General features: G+C 35.8%; 1 protein-coding gene and 1 pseudogene across 4 annotated transcripts in view; one reads left to right on the plus strand and one right to left on the minus strand.

Moving 5' to 3' along the window:
- The window catches only part of FCHSD2 (FCH and double SH3 domains 2), a 244,604-nt gene that overhangs the window by 202,512 nt on the left and 16,443 nt on the right, over positions 1-25,649 (minus strand). For all 4 annotated transcript variants that reach the window (XM_012744878.2, XM_076002295.1, XM_076002296.1 and 1 more), the window contains exon 3: positions 2,627-2,672. In XM_012744878.2, the coding sequence (XP_012600332.1) occupies positions 2,627-2,672 (46 nt within the window). The remainder of the gene's footprint in view (positions 1-2,626; positions 2,673-25,649) is intronic.
- On the plus strand, positions 2,826-15,371 carry LOC105860271 (intraflagellar transport protein 22 homolog; annotated as a pseudogene).

Consider the following 25,649-nt stretch of genomic DNA (forward strand, 5'->3'; position numbering starts at 1 on the left):
AACCAAACAAGAAGACATATATTTGTCTATATACTCAGTAAATAAATAAAATAAATAATTAGGAAAACATTGAGGAGTAAGATAAACTGAGAAAAATCATCCAAAGGGCAAATATGATGACAACGTCTGGCTCTCTGTAAATGTGCTCAATTGTCCCAAGGAGAGAAACACTGGAGCATTTTAATTTCTGAATGATTACTTTATGAAATTTTGAAATATACATTGCTAGATACCTTATATAGTTTGTATATATTATTATATAGGATTATATAAACAAAACCAGGTATAATATATTTGATAGACATTTAAAGAAAATTTTCCAGGGTAAATTTGACCACTCTGTAAAATATAGTTCCCTGTAGTATATACATACATATATACACATGTATACATATTCCTATATATAACATAAATGTGTGTGTATATATGTGTATTTGATGGAAAAAGAGAAGTTTAAATATGTCAGTCATAGTTATTAAAGTAACAAAGGTACTAAAATAGTGCCACAGTTATATTGGAAAGAATAGGTTGGAAAGGAATGAATAATTAGTAAGTTTACTATAAGTAATCAAGCAATCTGTCTAGAGTTGATAAATCAGAAATCAGTTATGGGGGGAGGGAGGGCATGGGCAACATATGTAACCTTAACACTTATACCCCCATAATACGCTAAAATAAAAAAAAATCGGTTATAAGCACATTATTTAAAGATATGGAAATCGGCCGGGTGCGCTGGCTCACGCCTGTAATCCTAGCACTCTGGGAGGCTGAGGCGGGTGGAATGCTCAAGGTCAGGAGTTCGAAACCAGCCTGAGCAAGAGCGAGACCCTGTCTCTACTATAAAATAGAAAGAAATTAATTGGCCAACTAATATATATAGAAAAAATTAGCCGGGCATGGTGGCGCAAGCCTGTAGTCCCAGCTACTTGGGAGGCTGAGGCAGGAGGATCGCTTGAGCCCAGGAGTTTGAGGTTGCTGTGAGCGAGGCTGACGCCACGGCACTCACTCTAGCCTGGGCAACAAAGTGAGACTCTGTCTCAGAAAAAAAAAAAAAAAAAAAAAAAGATATGGAAATAATCACCAAGAGAATCAAAGTAGGCGTCTGTTTTTAATCTTTTCTCTTAGGCAAGAGAATGGGATTAGAGCAGAGGACTGTTACTTTTCATACAATTTAATGTACTATTAATATTTTATGTTTTTAATCATGAACATGTCCTATTTACTTGATTAAAACTTTAAATCTTCTTACAGAAGAACATATCATATAAAATTTTTCACTTTGCATTATATTTTTAAAGCATATCATAAACTTTTATCTCAATTTTAAGAATATACATGTTATATATATATGAAAATATATCCATAAAAAGGATATAATAATTATTCCTATTTCACAGGATTATTGAAAGGATTAAACCAAATAACATATATAAAATACTCAGCAAAGAGCCTCGAACAAAGTAAGGATTCAATAAATGTTGGCTATCATTACTAGTATTTATTATACATACATAGAAAAAGGGTTCAACATAATTTTTAAAACTCATGCTATTCATTATATAAAGCACTTGTTAGATGATAAACACTCAGCAACTACTGACTGAATGAGTTCTATATGGCTTTCAAGGAATATATAATTTTCTTCTAAAACTACCAAATCAAATAAAGACAGACAGCTATCTAATTAACTATAACAAAATCAGAATAAAACTAAAACCTGACAAAGCACACACACAAAAAGAAAATTATGCCTCAATTTCATTGTTTATAATGAGAATAACAATAGCAGCAGCAATAATGGTTACCATGAAGAACATTTACTGTATGTTAATTTTTCCTAACAATCTCCTGTATTTTAAAATTTTGCTATAAATACAACTTTTACAATTTGGGGGTGGGAGATAACAATTTTAGAATTCTACCCCACATAGAAAGTAACTACTTAAAAGGGTGAAAATTTCCAAATTTGTTAAATTTCAAAAAAATTCCAAAATTTTTATATTTCAAAAAAATGTGTTAAATTTCCAAAATTTCCAAATTATGTTAAATTGGTTTTGTACATGTAAGAATAGTTATCAATTCTTATATAAAATGAAATGAAATGCTGATAAATGAAATACAAAATGAAATACTGACATAATTTTTTCTTGGCATGTTTGGCCATTGAGACACAAAGTCTAATTAAAATTAAAGAAAGAAATGCTTAAATTTCCTTAGAAATAGCTCCATACCATCCATTGAAAACACACCACCCTTTGTCAACAGGATCATAATAAGAAATAAGTGCCTGACTGAATAAACATAAAAATTAAACTGGAGAGAATGAGGCATATAAAGGAGAATAAATAAACATACTTGTAAAATGTATTCATTATTACGCTTATTTGTAAATATTTTACAAATGTTGTAAAAATGTCTTCTCCCCGAAGGTTCACAATCTTCATTGTAATAAGGAGCTACTTAGGTCCCCACTTGAAGATTCAATAGCCAGAAACAAGAAAAGGAGGATATGGGGATACTATATCCCCATAAGCCCCTTGTTGGGGCTTCTCTCCCAACAAGCATATCTGCCCTTAAGCCAAGGAGAACAGGTATATCTAAAAGGGGCCTCCAATTCCAAGCTTACCTGTGCATACTCTCTTTCAATAGCAGCCTTCTTCTGACTGAATGTCCTAAAAATACAAATAAAAATTAATTACCAAAAGTATAACTTAATAATTTCATGTAAATTTATCAACACATCTTCAAATACTGCCTTATAAGATGTGTAAGAGAAAGAACAATATTTCGTTCATCTTTATGTGCTTAGAAATAGTGCTAACAGCATGGTCTGTGCAGTCAGAGGACCTACACTCCAATCCCAGCTAAACCACTTACTAGAGGTATGACGCTTTCCAAGTCATTTGATTTCTATGAGCTTCAGTTTCCTCTTTGGTAAAATGGGGATAATAAGCATTCACCTCATAGGAATATTGTAAAATTTAGTTATTTGAAATACATAAAGCACTCAAAATAGTGGTGGCTCACACCTGTAATCCTAGTACTCTGGAAGGTGGAGGCGGGAGGATCACTCAAGGTCAGGAGTTTGAAACCAGCCTGTGCAAGAGCAAGATCCCGTCTCTACTAAAAATAGAAAGAAATTAATTGGCCAATTAAAAATATATAGAAAAAATTAGCCAGCATGGTGGCGCATGCCTGCAGTCCCAGCTACTCGGAGGCTGAGGCAGCAGGATTGCTTGAGCCCAGGAGTTTGAGGTTGCTCTGAGCTAGGCTGACGCCACGGCACTCTAGCCCGGGCAACAGGATGAGTGAGACTCTGTCTCAAAAAAACAAAAAAGATTCTCAAACAATTAAAAGAAAAAAATGGTGAAAGTAAAGAAAACTAGGTGTGAGCAAAATGTAAATATGAAAAACAGTGCTAAGGGAAAATTTATAGCTACAAACACATTGAAAAACAAGAAAGATCTCAAGCCAACAACCTAACTTTACAACTTATGGCATTAGAAAAAGAAGAACAAATTAAACCTCAGATTAGCAAAAGGGAGGAAATAATAAAGAATAAACAAAATAGAGAGCACAACAAGTAATACAGAAAATCAATGAAACCAAAAGTTTGTTCCTCAAAAAAGATCCCCAAAAATGACAAACATTTACCTAGATGGACTTAGGGGGGAAAAGGAGAAAAATCAAATTACTAAAGTCAGAAATTAAAGTGGTAAACACTACAACTGTTCTACACAAATCAAAAGACCATGAGACACTACTATGAGCAATTGTAGAGCAACAAATTAGATAAACTGGATGAAATGGACAAATTCCTAGAAACACAAACCTACAAGGCTAAATCAAAAAGAAACAGAAAATCTGAATAGACCCATAACTAGGATTGAAAAAGCAATCAAAACTCTCCCAGCAAAGAAAAGCCCTGGACCTGATGGCCTCACTGGTAGATTCTCTCAAACACTGAAAGCACCAATACTAATTTTTCTCAAACATTTCCAAAAAATTGAAGGGAAGGAACATTCTCTAACTCATTCTTTGAGGCTAGTATCATTGAATAATGTTAGCTGTGGGTTTTTCACCTTGTTTGAGAATCTTTAAGACTATTGTTTTAAAGTCTTTGTCTAGTAGATATACTGTCAGGTCTTTTTCAGGGATAATTGTATTGGCTTATTTTTTTCCTTTGAGTGGGGCATACTTCCTTGTTTCTTTGCATGCCTTGTGAGTTTGTTGAAACTGAACTATACTCTTAAAAATGATTAAGATAGTAAATTTTATGTTATATAAATTTTATGACAATTTAAAAATTAGAGGAAAAAAGGCAAGACTCTTTTCCCCATGGGATACTGTACATTATGAAACATTTAACATATATCAAAGTCTTTTATATACAGTCCTTTAAAATGCAATTATTCTAGTCTCATTAAGAAAAGATATATAAACTATTATATATGCCAATCTATATACTGTGTGAATATATATATACTGTATATAAATTCATATACCAAATAAGAAGTTTTGGCCAATGACAACCTGCATATGTGACAGTGGTCCCACAGAATTATAATAGAACTGAAAAATTCCTATTGCCTAGAGACACTGTAGCTATCATAATGTTATAGCAAAATAGTCACATGTTATAGTGATGTTTGTTTAAACAAATCTACTGTGCTGCCAGTCATATAAAAGTACAGCACATATAATTATGTACAGTATATAATACTTGACAATGATATACAACTGTTAATGGTTTTTGTATTTACTATACTATACTTTTATCATTGCTTTAGAGTGTACTAAAATTAACTGTAAAACAGTAGTTTTTGTAATTTACTATACTATACTTTTATCATTGCTTTAGAGTGTACTAAAATTAACTGTAAAACAGCCTCAGGAAGGTCCTTCAGAAAGTATTACCAAAGAAGGCTTTGTTATCATAGGAGGTGACTACTCCATGCACGTTACTGCCCCTAAAGACCTTTCAGTGGAACAAGATGTCATGGTGGAAAACAGTGATATTGATAATCCTGACACTAGGTAGGCCCAAGTTAATGTGTCTGTTGTGTCTTAGTTTTTGGCAAAAATGTTTAAAAAGTAAAAATAAAAATAAAAATTTTTATAAATGGAAAAAAACTTATAAAATAAGGAAATAAAGAGAAGATTTTTGTACAGCTGTACAATGTATTTGTGTTTTAAGATGTGTTACTATAAGAGTCAAAAAGGTTTTTAAGGCTGGGTGTGGTGGCTCACATCTGTAATCCTAGCACTATGGGAGGCTGATGCGGGTGGACTGTTTCAGCTCAGGAGTTCGAGACCAGCCTGAGCAAGAGTGAGATCCCCTTCTCTACTAAAAATAGAAAGAAATTAGCTGGACAACTAAAAATATATAGAGAAAAAAATCAGCCGGGCATGGTGGTACATGCCTGTAGTCCCAGCTACTCGGGAGGCTAAGGCAGGAGGATCACTTCAGCCCAGGAGTTGGAGGTTGCTATGAGCTAGGCTGATGCCATGGCACTCTAGCCCAGGCAACAGAGTGAGACTGTCTCCAAAAAAAAAAAAAAAAAAGTTTTTAAAATTTTAAAAGTTTATATAGTAAAAAAGTTACAGTAAATTAAGGTTAACATATTATTTAAGAAAGAAAAACTTTTTTTTATAAATTTAGTGTAGCCTAAGTATACAGTGGTTATAAGGCCTATATATAAGTATATAATAATGTTCTAGGCCTTCACATGCACTCACCACTCACTGACTCACCCAAAGCAACTTCCAGTCCTGCAAGCTCCATTCATCATAAGTGCCCTATATGGGCATACCACTTTTTATCTTTTATATTGTCATTTTAGTGTACCTTTTCTATATTTAGATATGTTTAGATACACAAATACTTACCATTGTATTACAACTGCCTACAGTATTCAGTACAGTAACATGTTAGACAGGTTTGTAGCCAAGGAGCAATCATATATATAGCCTAGGTATATACCAAGCTATATTATCTAGATTTGTGTAAGTACACTCTGTGACATTCACACAACAATGAAATTACCTAATGACACATTTTTCAGAATGTTTCCCCATCATTAAGTGATGCATGAGTGTATGTATACTGCATATATACATAAATAGTAATGAAAGTTTTCTCTGGGTCATGGGATTACAGGCTTTCACTTTTTCCTTTTGCTTTCTATAATTTCTGGTGTTTAAGTAAAAGTATATATATTGTGTTTGAAAACAATAAAGTTCTTTTTTTAAAAAGTGCACACCCATAAACCTATGCTCATATCTGTTTTACACTCATGTTGTTTTTCTAAAATTGGACTTAGAATTGCTTCTCGGCCTTTTGGCTAAGATCAAGTGTAAAATTGAACTTAGAAATTATCATGACTAGTGCTACCAAATATATTATCTCCTCACCTACCAACTATAAATACCTAAGCAAAAGAGACTAATTAAAATGAACTAGCTCATACTTTCACCATTAAAAAAAAAAAACTAAAAAACTTACCTATAAATTTGTATGAGGTAGGATTTTTTTAATTTTATAAAAGATACAAGTAAATATTTAAATTATTTATTATCCTTTTAATCTTAGACCAAACTCATCTTGAACTAAAGATCTTGATGTGAAGTCTGTAAGAAAATAGGAACTAACTCTTGTACTCTGAACATACCTACCAACTAACTTAAATATCCTCAGTGGCATTTTTAGTTATTATTCAACAGCTACATGTCTATAAACTATTAATAGTTTCCTGTTCCAAAGGAGGAAAAAAAATCTGGGATGACAACTAATAAAAATCAACAAAATAAATATTTAGAAATCTATTCATTTGTCAATAAATTATCATATATTAAGAGAGCATAGCAAAAAACCTTCCGATAATCTCCATATAAGATGAAAAGGCATTTGCTAAAATTCGACAACAGTTTTTCATAAAACATTTTTGAAAATATTAATGGGTGCTATAATAAAACAAACGAACTCTCTTACAGTGCTGGTGGGAACATAAAATGGCGCAGCTGCTGTGAAAAACAGTCTGGGAGTTCCTCAAAATGTTAAACACAGTTACCACATAACCCACCAGTTCTATTCCTAGGCATATATCCAGGAAAAGTTAAGACATATGGCTACACAAAAACTAGTAAATGAATGCTCACAGCAGCATTATTCATAATAATCCAAAAGTGGAAACAACCCAAATGTCCATCAACTGATGAACATATAAACAAAATGTGGTATATTTATACACTGGAATATTATTCAGCCAAAAGAAGGAATGACGTACTGATACATACTACAGTATGGATGACTTTCAAAAACACTACACTAAAGTGAAAGATGTCAGATGCGAAAGGCCATGTGTTTTTTTTTTTTTTTGGAGACACAGTCTCACTTCTGTTGCCTGGGCTAGAGTGCCATGGCGTTAGCCTAGCTCACAGCAACCTCAAACTCCTGGACTCAAGCAATCCTCCTGCCTCAGCCTCCCGAGTAGCTCAGACTACAGGCATATGCCAACCATGCCCAGCTGATTTTTTCTATATATTTTTAGTTGTCCAATTAATTTCTTTCTATTTTTTAGTGGAGACGGGGTCTTACTCTTGCTCAGGCTGGTCTCGAACTCTTGAGCTCAAACGATCCTCCCGCCTCGGCCTCCCAGAGTGCTAGGATTACAGGCGTGAGCCACCACACTCGGCCCATATATATTTTTTTATTTCAGCATATTATGGAGGTAACAAATGTTTAGGTTACATATATTGCCTTCGCCCCACCTGAGTAAGAATTTTAAGCATGTCCATCCCCCAGATGGTGCACACTGCATCAATTAGGTGTGAATATACCCATCGTCGCCTCCCTCCTCCCACCTACCTGACACCAAATGAATGTCACTACTAAATGTGCACATAAGTGTTGATCAGTTAAAACCAATTTGGGCCGGGCGTGGTGGCTCACACCTGTAATCCTAGCACTCTGGGAGGCCAAGGAGGGTGGACTGCTCGAGGTCAGGAGTTTGAAACCAGGCTGAGAGAGATCCCGTCTCTACTATAAATAGAAAGAAATTAATTGGCCAACTAATATATATAGAAAAAATTAGCCGGGCATGGTGGCGCATGCCTGTAGTCCCAGCTACTCAGGAGGCTGAGGCAGGAGGATCACTTGAGCCCAGGAGTTTGAGGTTGCTGTGAGCTAGGCTGACGCCACGGCACTCACTCTAGCCTGGGCAACAAAGTGAGACTCTGTCTCAAAAAAAAAAAAAAAACCAATTTGATGGTGAGTATATGTGGTGCTTATTTTTCCATTCTTGTGATATTTCACTTAGTAGAATGGGCTCCATCTCTATCCAGGATAATACAAGAGGTGCTAGATCACCATTGTTTTTTGTGGCTGAGTAGAACTCCGCGGTATACATATACCATGTATTGATGGGCACTTGGATTTCCACATCTTTGCAATTGTGAATTGTGCTGCTATAAATATTCAAGTGCAGATGTCTTTTTTATAGAATGTCTTTTTTTCCTTTGAGTAGATGACCAGTAATAGGATTGCTGGGTCAAATGGTAGTTCTACTTTTAGCTCTTTGAGGTATCTTCATATTGCCTTCCACAGAGGTTGTAATAGGTTGCAGTCCCACCAGCAGTGTATGAGTCAAAATTTTTCAAAAAAATCCTAGCAAACCAAATTCAGGTGCTTATCAAAAAAATAATCCATCACAACCCAGTGGGCTTCATCCCACTGAGATGCAGGGATGGTTCAACATATGCAAATCTATAAATGTAATTCACCACATAAATAGAAGTAAAAACAAAGACCATATGATCCTCTCAAGAGACGCAGAAAAAGCATTCAACAAAATTCAGTACCCTTTTATGATAAGAACGTTTAACAAAATAGGCATAGACAGGACTTACCTAAAATGATTAAAGCCACATATGACAAATGCACAGCCAACATCATACTTCATGAATGGGGAAAAATTGAAAGCATTCCCACTTAGAAGAGGAAGCAGACAAGGTTGTCCTCTAACACTTCTATTCAACATAGTGCTGGAAGTCCTAGCCAGGGCAATCAATCAAGAGAAGGGAATCCAAACAGGGGCAGAAGAGGTCAAACTATGACTCTTTGCTGATGATATCTTTTATGTAGAAAACCCCAAAGATTCTGCCATGAGACTACTGGAAATCATAAATTCAGCAAAGTCTCAGGTTACAAAAATCAATGCACAGAAATCAGTAGCATTCCTATACACCAACATCAAACTGAGAACCAAATCAAAGACTCAATAACCTTCACAACAACAACAAAGAAAATAAAATACCTAGGAATATATTTAACTAAGGAGGTGAAAGACCTCTACAGAGACAACTACAAAACACTGAGGAAGAAAACAGCAGAGGACATCCTCATATAGAAACCATACCATGTTCATGGGTCGGCAGAATCAACATTGTTAAAATGTCTATACTACCCAAAACGATCTACAGATTCAATGCAATCCCTATTAAAATACCAACACCATTTTTCAAAGATCTAGAAAAAATAATTCTATGCTTCATATGGAACCAGAGAAGATCCTGTATAGCAAAAACAATCTTAAGCAAAAAGAACAAATTGGGAGGCATCAATTTACCAGACTTCAAGCTATACTACAAGGCTATAGGAACTAACACAGCATGATATTGGCACAAGAACAGAGACACAGACCAATGGAACAAAACTGAGAACCCAGATATAAAACCATCCTCATATAGAAATCTAATCTTCAACAAAGCAGACAAAAACATACACTGGGGAAAAGAATCCTTACTCAATAAATGGTGCTGGGAAAACTGGATAGCCTCAAATAGAAGACTGAAACAGGATCCACACCTCTCACCTCTCACAAAAATCAACTCACGGTAGGCAACAGACTTAAACCTGAGCCATAAAACTATATGAATTCTAGAAGAAAATGTTGGAAAAACTCTTACAGACATTGGCCTAGCCAAAGAATTTATGAAGAAGACCCCAAATGCAACCACAGCAACAACAAAAATAAATGGTACCTGATCAAATTAAAAAGCTTCTGCACAGCCAAGAAAACTATCACAAGAGCAAACAGACAATCTACAGAATGAGAGAAAATATTTGCATGTTACGCATTCGATAAAGGGCTGATTATCTATATAGAACTTAGGAAAATCAACAAGAAAAATATCAAACAACCCCATTAAAAAGTGGGCAAGGAACATGAAAAGAAACTTTTCAAAAGAAGATAGACTAATGGCCAAGAAACATATGAAAAAATGCTCAACATCTCTAATGATCAGGGAAATGTAAATCAAAACCACAATGAGATAGCACTTAACTCCAGCAAGAATGGCCTTTATCAAAATATCCAAAAACAATAAATGTTGGTGTGGATGTGGAGAGTTAGGAACACTCGTACACTGCTGGTGGGACTGCAATTTAATACAACCTCTGTGGAAAGTAATATGGAGATACCTCAAGGACCTAAAAGTAGAACTACCATTTGATCCAGCAATCCCATTACAGGGCATCTACCCAGAGGAATAAAAGATATTCTACAAAAAAGACATCTGGCCGGGCGTGGTGGCTCACACCTGTAATCCTAGCACTTTGGGAGGCCGAGGCGGGCGGATTGCTCAAGGTCAGGAGTTCGAAACCAGCCTGAAACCAGCCTGAGTGAGACCTTGTCTCTACCAAAAATAGAAATATCAGATATCGACCACACAGCAAAAAGAAAAAAAAAAAAAAATAGAAATAAATTAATTGACCAATCCTAGCTCTTGGGAGGCCGAGGCGGGCGGATTGCTCAAGGTCAGGAGTTCAAAACCAGCCTGAGCAAGAGCGAGACCCCGTCTCTACTATAAACAGAAAGAAATTAATTGGCCAACTGATATATATATATATAAAAAAAAAAAAAAATTAGCCGGGCATAGTGGCACATGCCTGTAGTCCCAGCTACTCGGGAGGCTGAGGCAGAAGGATCACTCGAGCCCAGGAGTTTGAGGTTGCTGTGAGCTAGGCTGACGCCACGGCACTCACTCTAGCCTGGACAACAAAGTGAGACTCTGTCTCAAAAAAAAAAAATAAAAAAAAATAAAAAAAATTAATTGACCAGCTAAAATATATATATATACAAAAAATTAGCCGGGCATGGTGGCGCATGCCTGTAGTCCCAGCTACTCGGGAGACTGAGGCAGAAGGATCGCTGAGCCCCGGAGATTGAGGTTGCTGTGAGCCAGGCTGATGCCACGGCACTCACTCTAGCCTGGGCAACAAAGTGAGACTCTGTCTCAAAAAAAAAAAAAGACATCTGCACTTGAATGTTTATAGCAGCATAATTCACAATTGCAAAGATGTGGAAATAATTCAAGTGCCCATCAATATGTGAGTGGATTAACAAAATGTGGTATATGTATACCATGGAGTTCTACTCAGCCACAAAAAAACAATGGTGATCTAGCACCTCTTATATTATCCTGGATAGAGCTGGAACCCATTCTACTAAGTGAAGTAGCACAAGAATGGAAAAACAACCACCACAGGTACTCACCATCAAATTGGTTTTAACTGATCAACACTTATGTGCACATTTAGTAGTAATATTCATCGGGTGTCGGGCAGGAGGTAAGGGGAGGAGGGAATGAGTATATTCACACCTAATGGGTGCAGTGTGCACCATCTGGAGGATGGACACGCTTAAAGCTCTGACTCAGGTAGGACAAAGGCAGTATATGTAACCTAAACATTCATACCCCTATAATATGCTGAAATTATAAAAAAAAATAAGGAGTGTGAATAGGATTGGTGTTAACTCTTTTTTAACTGTTGGATAGAATTCACCAGTGAAGCCATCTGATCCTAGACTTGTCTCTTTTGGGGGAGGTTTTTTGATTACTGATCCAGTCTCTTTACTTGTTACAGATCTGCTCAGAATTTCTATTTTTTCTAGAAGCAGTTTTAGAAAATTGTGTAGAAATTTGCCCATTTCATCCACATTTATCTAATTTATTCGAGAACAACTGTTCAGTGATCTCTTATGATCCTTTTAATTTCCATAAGGTAGTAATATCCCCATTTTACGTCCTGATATTAGATATTTGATTGATTGGACTGATTATTTAATTAGAGATTATGTTGCCCAGACTGGACTCAAACTCTTGCATTCAAGCAATACTGCCTAGGCTCCTGAGTAGTGGGACTACAGATGCGCACCATTGTGCCCTTATTTTTTGTTGTTGTTCTAGCTAAAGTTTTGTCAATTTTTTGATCTTTTCAAAGAACCAACTCTTTTCAAAGAACCAACATTCATTCTCTTTATTATTTTTCTATTCTATATCATTTATCTCTGATCTGATCTTTATTATTTTCTTCCTTCTGCTTGCTTTGGGTTTAACTTGCTGTTTTTTTAGTTCTTTAGGGTACAAAGTTAGGTTGTTGACTTAAGATCATCTTTTTTAACAGAGACCTTAAAACTATAAATTTCCCCTGAATACTAGTTTCACGGCACACCATAAGTTTTGGTATGTTGTGATTTTTGTCTTCAATGGCTTCACAGTATTTTCTAATTTTCCTAGTGATTTTTTCTTTGACCATTAGTTATTTAGAAGTGTGTAGTTTAATTTCCACATATTTGCAAATTTTCCAGTTTCCTTCTGTTAACTGATTTCTAGCTTTATTCCACTGTGGGCAAAGAAGATACTTTGTATGATTTTAAAGTTACTGGTAATTGTGTCCAGTCTAACATACGATCTATACTGGAGAATGTTTTTATGCACTTGAGAATAATATATATTCTGCTTTGGTGGGTGAAGTGGTCTATAAATGCCTGCTATATCTAGCTGGTTTATAGTATTGTTCACTGGAATAGAATTGATAGTCCAAAGAAGAACCCAAACATCTATGATCATCTATGATCACCTTTTGAGAAGGATGCCAAGACCGTCAAATTGGAAAAGAATAATCCCTTCAACAAATGGTGCTAGGACAAGATTTCCATGTGCAAAAGAATGAAGTTGGACCCCTATCTCATTTCAAATATAAAACTTAACTCAAAATGGCTCAAAGACCTAAATTTAACAGCTAAAACTATAAAACTCTTAAAGAAAACACAGGAATAAATATTCAAGACCTTGAATTTGGCAATGGATTCTTAGATAGAACACCAAAAGCACAAATGAAGGAAAAATAGGTAAAATGGACTTTATCAAAATTTAAAACTTGTATATATCAAAAGATATTTTCAAGAATATAAAGGATAGGCCAGGCACAGTGGCTCACACCTATAATCCTAGCACTCTGGGAGGCTGAGGCAGGCGGATGGTTTGAGCTCAGGAGTTCGAGACCAGCCTGAGCAAAAGTGAGACCCCCATCTCTACTAAAAATAAAAAAAATTAATTGGCCAACTAAAAATAGAAAAAAAAATTTTTTAATTTTTTAAAAAAGAATATAAAAGATAACAGAATGGGACAGATATTTGCAAATCATATGTCTGATAAGGGTCTAATATCTGATAAGGTGAACTCTTAAACCTCCACAACAAAGAGACAAACAACCCAATTTAAAAATTAGCAAAGGACTTGAATAGACAGCTATTGGAGAAGATATATAAATAATGGTCAACAAGCATATGAAAAGATGCTCAACATCATTAGTCATTGGGGAAATGCAAATCAAAACTACAATGAAATACTACTTCATATCCACTAGTATGACTATAAAACAAACAAACAAACACAAAAACATAAAATAATAAGAATTGGCCAAGATGTGAAGAAATCAGAACCCTAATACATTGTTGGTGAGAATGTAAAATGGTACACCTGCTGTGGGAACAGCTTGGCAGTTCCTCAAAAAGTTAAACACAGAATTATTATATAACAAAACTTACAGCCACTATTCCTTTGTAAACAGAGGTAAAAGTCCTTAACAAATTATTAGTAAATCAAATCCAGTATTATATAAAAAGAACAATACATAATTACCAATGGAGTTTATCTGAGGAATGCAGGCATGGTTCAACATTCAAAAATTTAATCAATGTAACTCACAATAGAATAAAAGAAAAAAACTGTATGATCATTTCTAGATGCTGAAAAAATATCTGACAAAATCTAACACCATGACTTAAACAAAAACAAATGAAAAAAAAGTCTTCAGGAAACTAGGAATAAAAGGAAACTTCCTTGACTTGATTAAGGGCATCTATGAAAAATCTACAGCTACATATACAATGCTGAAGGGCTCAACACTTTCCCCCTAAGATCAGGAAGAAAGCAAGGAGGTAGAAAGCAAGGATATCCATCCTCACCACCTCTATTCAACATTGTGTTGGAGGGCAAGGACAGTGCAAAAAGACAGGAAAAAGTAAGGAGGCATATCAATTGGAAAGACAAAAGTAAAACTGGCCAGGTGCAGTGGCTCTACAATAAATTAAAAAAATTAGCCAGGCATGGCGGTGCACACCTGTAGTCCCAGCTACTGGCAAGGCTACGGTATAAGGATCACTTTAGTCCAGGAGATCCAGGCTACAGTGAGCTATAATCACACCATCGTTCTCCAGCCTGGGTGATAGAGCAAGATCCCATGTCAAAAAGGAAAAAGAAGGTGCCAGATCACTTAACTGCAAATGAATCATTACACTAAATGTAAGAGCTAAAATTAAGTTCCTAAAAAAAAACAGGAAAAAATCTTTGTGACATCGGGATAATCAAATATTTCTTAAACAGGGAAGGAAAAAACACAAACTATAAAGAAAATTTTAATGAAACAGATTTCATCAAAATTTAAAACTTTTACTCCTTAAAAGACACAGTTAAGAAATGGCAGGCAGTGGACAACAACACTGAAGGCCAAGATCCTCTTCATGGTGCCCTGCAAGAGTGGAAAAACTGTTTTGGCTACCTTTCTGATAGAATCTTCTGATATCACTAAATACAATGCAACCCAAAAAGTAAGGATCCTGGTATTGAGAACTCATACATTATTTGAGCTATGACACTGTGGCAGTGATACAAAGTTTGAGTCCTGCTGGCCAGACCCGACAAATAATGCTCATGGAGTGGTGATCATCTTCAATGCCAACATCTCAAACCACCAGAAGGAAATAGAAATGTAGTATTACTCCCTTGTCCAGCAGCAGTTCTTACAGAATACTCAGTGCCTGTTAATTACACACCACAAACCAGGCTCTGGAGGTGATAACAGAAGACGGTCTTTGTCACCACCCTTGAACAAGCTGAAGCTGGTGCATTCAAATCTTGAGGATGACCCTGAGGAGATCTGGATGGAACTCATAAAGTATTTATAAAGCATAATCAACCCTGTGTCTGAGAGCAGAGACAGGGAGGAGATGTCAATTATTACCTAAGTGGCCTTCATCTGGGACTTCCACATCCCAAATGAAATCAACATCTTTCCCAGTACAGATATGAAATCTTATCCAGCTACCAATGTTTTCTACTTCCTATGGCTGCAGAAGAAATTTTCCTATCTACTACAAGATGCCAGTCAGCCAGGGAGTTGACTCATACCATCTATTCCCTGTCCTTAGTTCAGTTGAGAAAATCCTATCATTGAATTCTGACTCCCTGGCCCTAGACCTTTCCAAAGCTGGAAAACTGAGTTGTTTTTTTTCCCTTCACATATGTCAAGTTATAAAACTTGTAGAATTGTAACTATTGTAGCCCAATGATACAACAGTAGTTTAATCCATGTGTATTGGTTGGAATGTGATTTTCATTCCTTGATTCACTGAACAAATATCAACTAGTTGAACAACTGCTATGTGCGTGGCACTGTCCTAGCTGCTGACTATACACAGCATGAACAAAAGACAAAAATCCTTGCCCTCATGGAGTTTCCATTCTATTTTTCTAAATAATAGTAAGTTAAAGACAAAAACTTAAGTACTTCATCTTGGATATGCAAAAAAAATAGTTCTTTATTTTTTATAACTGGTCTAAATCTCATATGTTCCCATCCTCCACATGAGGCAACCTGGGGTACTTAGCAATGCGAAAAGAAGGTATAGTTGATCTTCATTGGTGGATTTTGTATTTGGGAATTTGCCTGCTTACTAAAATTTATTTGTAACCCCAAAATCAATACTGTGGTGCTTTCTCAGTTATTTGCAGACATGCACAGAGTGGCAAAAAATTTGAATTGCCCATTCCCAGCTGAGGTCAAACAAGGAATACTCTGCCTTCTTGATTCAGCCCTTATATTGTATACAAGCATCCTTTTTATGGTCTACTCTGTGTCACGTTTTGCATTTTTGTGTTTTTTGCTAGTGATTTTACTGTTTAAAATGGCCCCCAAGCATAGTGCTGAAGGGCTATTTAGTGTTCCTAAGTGCAAGAAGGTTGTGTTGTGCCTTAGGGGGAAAATATGTGTGTTAGATAAGCTTCATTCAAGTATGAGTTACAGTGGTGTTTGTCGTGAGTTCAAGGTTAATGAATCAATGTATATTAAATAAAATGTCTTTAAAAAGAAACACATAAAAAAAAAATGAAATGACAAAGCATGACACAGACTGGGAGAAAAACATATCTGACAAAAGGCTTGGATCCAGAATACACAAAAAACTCTTATAGCTCAACAATAAGAAGTCAACCCAATTTTTAAATATGGGCAAAAGATTTGAATAGATGCTTCATGACGGAAACTATCCAAATGGTCAATAACAATGAAAAGATGTTTAATTAACATCACTAGTCATCAGGGAAATGCAAACTAAAATGAGACTCCACTAAACACCAACTAGAATGACTAGAGTTAAGAAAACTAACGCTGGCCGGGCGCTGTGGCTCACGCCTGTAATCCTAGCTCTTGGGAGGCCGAGGCGGGCGGATTGCTCAAGGTCAGGAGTTCAAAACCAGCCTGAGCAAGAGTGAGACCCCGTCTCTACTATAAATACAAAGAAATTAATTGGCCAACTGATATATATATATAAAATTAGCCGGGCATGGTGGCGCATGCCTGTAGTCCCAGCTACCCGGGAGGCTGAGGCAGAAGGATCACTCGAGCCCAGGAGTTTGAGGTTGCTGTGAGCTAGGCTGACGCCACGGCACTCACTCTAGCCTGGGCAACAAAGTGAGACTCTGTCTCAAAAAAAAAAAAAAGAAAACTAACGCTAACAAGTGCTGGTAAGGATTTGGCACAACTGGGATGCTCATACATTGCTGACAGGAATGCAAGATGGTATAGCCACTTTGGAAAACATTCTGGTAGTTTCTTTTAAATTTAACATACATTTGTCAAAAGACTCAGCAATCACATTCACAGGTATTTATCCAAGAGAAATGAAAACATATATCCATACAAAGACACATACACAAATATTTATAGCAGGATTATTTATAATAGCCAGAAAATGGAAATAATGAAACGCCTATCGATTGGTGAATGGACAAATAGTGGTTTAAACATGTGTCCCTCTCCAAAATTTATGTTGAAATTGATCTGCCACTGTGACAGTATTAAAAAGTGGAACCTTTAAGATGTGATTAAGCCATGAGAGCTCTACCCTCATGGGTGGAATCAATGCTGTTATAAAAGGGTGAATTCAGTCCCCTTCTCTCTTTTTGCCCTTCTGCCTTTCCGTCTGTGATAACACATCAAGAGGTCCCTCACCAGATGCCAGGGCCTTTATCTGGGACTTCTCAGCCATTAAAACTGTGAGCCAACAAATCTCTGTTCTTTATAAATTATCCAGTCTCAGGTGTTCTGTCATAGCAGCACAAAATGGTCTAAGTCAAGACAAATCCTCAATATGGAAAACTACTTAGCAATTTAAAAAATGAAATATTAATATACACAACATAGATGAATCTCAAAAACATCATTTACTAAGTAAAAGAGGTCAAACATAGTGTACCTACTATATGATTCCATTTATATGAAATTCTAGTAAAGACACAACTACAATGACAGAAAGTAGATCAGCAGTTGACTGAGGCTAGAGCATTAAAAGGCAAAAGAAAGCTTTTTAGGATGATGGAAATGTTCTATATATTGAGTGTGGTGGCAATTACTCAACTAATACAATTACTAAAATGTATCAAACTCTATACACTTAAAATGGATGAATTTTATTGTATATAAATTATATCTCAATAAGGTAAGTAAAAAATAAAAGTGGTAAATAACAAAATAAGTATTATTCCTTTATGTACCACTACTTCAGAACCTGCAAAACACCGAAATTAAAAAAATATATTGGTTTTTTGTTTCAGAAAACTTAACCTGCTTCCATTTAATAAGATTTGATTAGTTTAAGTATCCTCTCTTCCAGAAATCATTACCTGAATCTCTATGCTGGACCAAGTATCTGCCTTCTATACTCTCAAAGCATGTATCTGTTTTACTACTAACTATAGTTCATTGAAAATATCTACATTTCTGTCTATCTCTCGTACATCTTTGTAGTCCCGAGCATTAGCTTCATGCCAGCACATAGAAGTTCAATTACACTAACATGAACCTCCATAAAATGTACACATAAAATATATACACTATTACTATCAAGTGAAGAAAAATATACTTTTTAAGAAAAAAGCTCAGAAATGTCAAAATAATAAAAAAGGAAAAGAAAGGGCTTATCAAGACGAGCACTGATGGTGACATGTCTAAGCTAGAAAAAAAAATGAGCACTGTCCATGTCATTTTAAATTTATATAATTTTTTTAGATATTCATTAAACCTAATTATAATAAGCCACATTAACTTGATGTGCTATTCCTCTAGCAGTCCCAAGAACCAAGGAAACCTTCCTCCAGAGAAGGTTTGTAATAGCCTTTAAATTTTTAAAAAGCACTCCTGTATCCTTTATTTTTATAATGTCTGAAACAAGGTGCCTAATGTCCTATTGGTACAAATGCCAAGGCAAAAATGCAAAGAAACTTTTTCTATTATTAAACCCTTTAAACAGCTCCTAAGGACCTGACAGTAAGAATTCTCACTGTGCACACAGCTCATCTTAAATGCAGGCTGTAACATAGTTCCTAGTGGCTAACACTGTAATTCCAGTCTTGCTCAGTTGGCCTGCCACTTGGCATTAGTGAGAAATGCTATGTATACTTTACACCTAGTACAACTGAATACAATAACACACATGGTATTATCATTTTACTCTGCTTCTCCTAAATAGAAAAGACAGTACAATTTTTAATTTAAAGTAAGAGAGCTAGAGTAAAAATGGTGAAATTCTAAATTATACAATATAGTTTTATACACTTAAACAGAATACATTTATTTAGAAGCAGGTTAGCAATGGACTGAGCCACAGAGACCATCATATGAAAACAGTAATAATAATCCCCCCATTAGTAAAGCACTTTATGTTTTTCAAAGTCCTTTCCCAACTTATCCTATTTACCTTTCACAAAAACTGTGTGAAGTAACCAGAATAGGTTATTTCAATTTGATGCGTGAAGGAAGTACAAATCATGGCAATTAAAAGATACACACAAAATTGCTAGTGGTTCTGGTTAAGTAGGGGAAAGAACAGGGAAAAGAACCTAGAACCAATCTAATCTAAGACTCTTTCCACAATAATATGTTGTAAAAGATGGTCATAAAAATGAAATCAATGAAAAAGGACAATGAAACATGATCATAATCTATTTTAGATTCACTCCCTGCTTTATCCCCCTTCCCTTCCACTGTTCACAGCACACCCTCAATATAAGATACCATCATGCCCCAGAATCTAATAGGCTCTTTATTCACTGACATTACTTTCCTATGGAAGAACTCCAAAAGACAGATATACCAGGGAAGTGGAAAGGGAACAAGTAAAAAAATCATAAGACCTACATGTTTCTAATCCCGACATTGGATAAGTATCTTCACCTCTTTCTTTGTGGTTTGTATGTTCTATGTCTTTAAAAAGTAGCTGGGCGCAGTGGCTCACGCCTGTAATCCTAGCACTCTGGGAGGCCGAGGTGGGAGGATTGCTCAAGGTCAGGAGTTCGAAACCAGTTTGAGCAAGAGGGAGACCCCGTCTCTACTAAAAATAGAAACAAATTAATTAGCCAACTAAAAATATATAGAAAAACACTCGCCAGGCATGGTGGCATATGCCTGTAGTACCAGCTACTCGGGAGGCTGAAGCAGAAGGATTGCTTACGCCCAGGAGTTTGAGGTTGCTGTGAGCTAGGCTGACACCACGGCACTCTAGCTCAGGCAACAGAGTGAGACTGTGTCTCAAAAAAAAAAAACACATACAATGTGATGAGTACTCTAACAGTAACAAATACTGGGTATCATGGGAGGACACACGCAGTCAAAATCATAAGCTCCCTATGAAATCTAATCTGGCACCCCTCTAGTCAATTTTGTTGTTGTTGTTCAATGTTTGTTTAGAAACATTGAAGGAGGAAGGACAGTGAATAACGGCCACTAGTTACAGAGCTCGGCCTCTTCTCTTTCCCAGCAATTTAGCTCTGGCTCGAAACTTGCATATCATACTCAAATTTACTTCTAATTTTACTGAACTTTCTTAAAAGGCAATTAAGCATATCCCTTGGGATCAAGCAATCTCTTGCTCTCTCTCTCTCTCTCACACACACACACATACCACACACACACACACACACCAAGAAGATTGTTTCTATTTATTTCTCTCATTCTTATCCCAGAAGGAGCTCTGGTAAATTCAATTTTCCCCCTCATCTCATATTTCAAATACTGTTTTGTTACACCCCACTCAGCTAGATAATCTATTAATCCAACTCTACACAGAGGAAGGATACCTATGAAGGAAAAAGAGAAGGAGGGGTACCAGAAAAGGCTTCCCAGATTAAAGTGTTATAAATATATAACCTTAAAAGAATAAAAAAATTAAAAATTAAAACTGTGATCTTAGACAAATCAGTGAATCTTTCTGGGCTTTCCCTCACCTATATGAAGTGAATAATAATACCTACCTCTTTGGTTGCTTAGATTTAAATGCAATAATAATTAAAAAGAAAATGAATCAAATTTTATGTTTTTATCAAAGAAAAAGAATGGCACTTTGATAGTAAATGACTCCCAAACTCTTACAGGTACAAAAATTGCCACATATCAGAGGCCTAAGATTATAGGAAGAAATATTGAGACACAGACTCTGCTACAGCTGAGTGCACCCTAGTGGCCTCACAGAAAAAACCACCCCACAAGGAAAGCAAGTACATAGGTAACCCTTCAGTAGCAGATGGCACTATCCTACACAAAGATGTCACCATTTAGCCATCTTCTTGCTTGGTCTGATTTTCAGAACACAGGAATGGCTATTTGTAAAAGCTGGCCTGAAGCAGAGATAAACCTCATGGCTAAGGAATAGAAACGTAAATTGCCTTTCTAAAATTAAACAGGCAAAATTGGAAAATTAGTGTTCATGATGGCAAAAAGGAAGAAATATTTCATTAATGGCATTAATCTAGTCCAATGAAGGCATGGCAAGATTTGAAGTATCTATTACTCAGATGTCCTGAAGATGATACTTTTGTTTTGAATTTATTTATTTATTTTCTTTTTTTTTTTGAGACAGAGTCTCACTTTGTTGCCCAGGCTAGAGGGAGTGCCATGGCATCAGCCTAGCTCACAGCAACCTCAAACTCCTGGGCTCAAGCAATCCTTCTGCCTCAGCCTCCCGAGTAGCTGGGATTACAGGCATGCACCTCCATGCCCGGCTAATTTTTTATATATATAAATTAGTTGGCCAATTAATTTCTTTCTATTTATAGTAGAGACAGGGTCTCACTCTTGCTCAGGCTTGTTTTGAACTCCTGACCTCGAGCAATCTGCCCGCCTCGGCCTCCCAGAGTGCTAGGATTACAGGCGTGAGCCACCGCGCCCGGCCAAGATGGTACTTTTTTAAACTAGGTACGCTTAGAAAAAATGTCTGTACTGGACTCCATGAAACTGCTAAGAATGAATTTGCCATTTTGAAGTGTATTACACTCTATGAAAGAGCACAATAGCTTTATAATGTGGCTGTTCTCCAGCATTTAGAAACAATCTGCAAAATACACAGAATAAGTGAATGTCATTTGGTCTCATTACTAAATGTTTTAATACTCTATAACACAAATTATATTTAGTGTATGCATAGTTTATCTTAATCAATAAACATTTATGAAGCCATAAGCAGCCTAATCCTTCCTTGTCCTACTAAAAAAATTAAACTAGATTAAATTAAAAAGACATAGAGATAAAATATATTTTTTAATTAATTAATTTAAATTATATACACATGAAAGAAGGGAGAGAAACACCTTTATAAACAAGCCAAACCAACACTCTCTTATTAATCTATCATTCAGTAAAATAAACTTGAAAAATCACCAATTATTTCACTGACATTTTCAACCTACAACAAATGTAAGGATGATTATCCAATTAATAAATTTATACATCTTCAAATTCCACCTCTCCTGCAGTATCTCTTAGCCAAGCCAGTATTTCCTGAAATGTCTGAGGTCAGGAAAAAGATCTGAAGTGCACATTAAACAACTGTGGTATCTCCTAGAATAGCAGCTCTCATCTTTTAACTACAAATAAGAATCACGTGCCATGGCATTTAATAACACAGATGCCCAGGCCTCCACCCAAATCATCTACCAACTGAGAATCTTAAGAGTAGGCCTGGGCATCTGTAATGTAAATTGCACAGATGACTGTTGCTTTTACAATGCATTGTTGGCACTTGTACTTGAATAAGCTATGTTTAATTCTGGGAATTCAAAATATTTCAAAGATTATGTCATCATCACATCATAAAGGCTATATTCAGGTATAATCTTTTTCATCATATAACTACCCCCTTCCACCACTTCACAACAGAGGTTGGGGAGCATCACCTATCAGACTGATCAAATGCTGTCTAAACAGAGCTGCCTTTTCTCTAGTTACATGCATCAGACAACTGACTCTTATTTTAATGGCTAATCTTTAAACTTCTTTGCCTTTCAGATTTGATACACTATAAATCAAGAGAAATAATGTCATCAAACTGAGTTACCTGAAAATAGATAATCTTATCACAAAGAAACTAAAGTCTGTCATAAATACACCTTATCGGAATAGAATCATAGATATCCTCCAATGCTTTTTATCATAACATTCTTCATGTACAATTTAAGTCAATTTAGCAAAAATTGATAGGCAATAGAAGACTACTATATTTTCTCATTTTTAGAAAGTGTTGCTCTTATAGTCCACAAAAATATAAATAGAGACACATAGGAGTTAAGACTCCTAACTAAGATTGCATTGTCGTTCTCTCTTTCTTATGTCAAGAGACAAGATCTCCTCTGTTGCCCAGGCAAGAGTACAACGGTGCTATGATAGTTCACTGCAACCTCAAAATCCTGGGCCTCAGTCATTGCTGGGACTATACAGGCATACATCACTATGCCCAGCTAATTTTTTATTTTTTTAAAGACAGGGTCTCACTATGTTGCCCATGGTGGTCTTGAATCCTGGCCTCAAGCAATCTCCCCCTCTCCATCTCCCAAAGTGCTGGGATTACAGGTGTGAGTCACCACAGCTGGTCCTCTTTTTTTTTTAAGACTCTATTTTCAAATAAAAATATAACTTTCGGCCAGGCGCGGTGGCTCACGCCTGTAATCCTAGCTCACTGGGAGGCCAAGGCGGGCGGATTGCTCAAGGTCAGGAGTTCGAAACCAGCCTGAGCAAGAGCGAGACCCCGTCTCTACTATAAATAGAAAGAAATTAATTGGCCAACTAATATATATAGAAAAAATTAGCCGGGCATGGTGGCGCATGCCTGTAGTCCCAGCTACTCAGGAGGCTGAGGCAGCAGAATCGCTTGAGCCCAGGAGTTTGAGGTTGCTGTGAGCTAGGCTGACGCCACGACACTCACTCTAGCCTGGGTAACAAAGTGAGACTCTGTCTCAAAAAAAAAAAAAAATATATATATATATATATATATATATATAACTTTCCATTCAAATTTATCAATATTAATCAAGTTGCCAAAATCATCTTGTCAGCAGATCTATAATCAAGTTCACCTCTGAACATCATGATTTTAAATGTTTTCATCTTGTTTATGACCCAGTTTAACATGCCTAGTTTTCTTTTCCAGGAAAAAAGTGAGAGACATTCATTAGTCAGATAACTCTTCATTAAAGTGGAACATACGTTCCTTTGAGATCATGACAGAGAACACATATCAAACATTTTAATCAAATGAAAATTTTTGCTATTCATATAAGACGCAAATAAAAGTTAACATAGAATGTTTACTACACTTGTCTTTAAACATTTTGAGTGCAAGATACATCTCATTGTTCAATTATATTGTACATCTAAAAGATATATCATAAATCTTTCACGGCATTCTTCCTGGCAGAGTCACATAAAATTAAACACTGAAGTCTTTCCCCTCAACTTCTCCTTTTTTAAAACGATGCTAACACATAACATATAGATTTAAAAACTTAATTTTAATACATGTGTACTAATATATCAAGATTAGACCTACCTAGATCAATGACAAAGGATACCAGAAGAACAAAATAGGCCATTGTCAAAGCTATTTTTAAAATTTTATAAACTAACAGAACTTTGAAAACCTAATCATTTTCCTGAGAGTAATTTGGGACTATTGTGTCTCTTCAGATTATTTGTTCTCATGTTATGCAAAATGAAACAATGAAATTGAACAATAACACCTTATTTTCTAGGTAAGAAGCACTTCAACAATTTTTGTAACCTATTGGCTTCAAACTTGTAAAGAAATTCTTTTACTAAAGAGAGTTTACTAACTAATATAAAGTAGCATGAGATTATACCCATTGCTACCACCAATATGAGCTGACTCTAAGCTATTTGTGGAGTATATTTTATTTTAGGTACATTGCCAAAGGTAAAAATAAACATAATTACTTGACCATAAACAAATCTTGCTATAATATATAGCAAGACTTTAGCTATATTCAGAAACTTTGTATCCTTCACTTGTTACCACAAAACTGCCTGGTAGTAACTTAAGACAAAAAAGGCATTTTCAACTGTGGAAATATCTCAAAATATAACCTAAACCCCAGATACAATTATCAGAAGAGCCAAGAGATCCACAAAAGTCCACTGTTTGACACAACCCTTCAACAATCCTAGATCTGAAAAAACACGAAACTCCAGACCACAGATCTTCTTCCACCCAGTACTCATCAGCCAGACTGAAAGATCTGCAAGACACTGAACCTTACACCTCTTCTTTGGTATCTATTCCAAGTAGTAGTTCTTGAAATAAGATACCATGCACTCCATCCACAGCATCTTGTCATGGTGGGCACTGAAAATGCTGTGCCCCAATTATTTAAAATAATCCTGAGTGAAAGACATCTATCTTCTACTTTCCAGGTAATTGAGGCAGGTATCAAAACCAAAGAAAAGATGGTCCTATGTTCAATAGATTTCTGCCAAGATCTAATAAGGGGTAAGAAAATAAATATATGTCTGAAATAGGCTCTCTTATTTCTTGGAAATACTATGAAAAGTTCACTTGATTTTAATCACTAAATTATATATATATATCATATACTTTTTTTTTTGAGACAGAGTCTAACTCTGTTGCCCGGACTAGAGTGCCATGGCGTCAGCCTAGCTCACAGCAACCTCAAACTCCTGGGCT

The sequence above is a fragment of the Microcebus murinus genome, chromosome 4, assembly GCF_040939455.1.
Source record: "Microcebus murinus isolate Inina chromosome 4, M.murinus_Inina_mat1.0, whole genome shotgun sequence".
In the NCBI taxonomy this organism is placed as follows: domain Eukaryota; kingdom Metazoa; phylum Chordata; class Mammalia; order Primates; family Cheirogaleidae; genus Microcebus; species Microcebus murinus.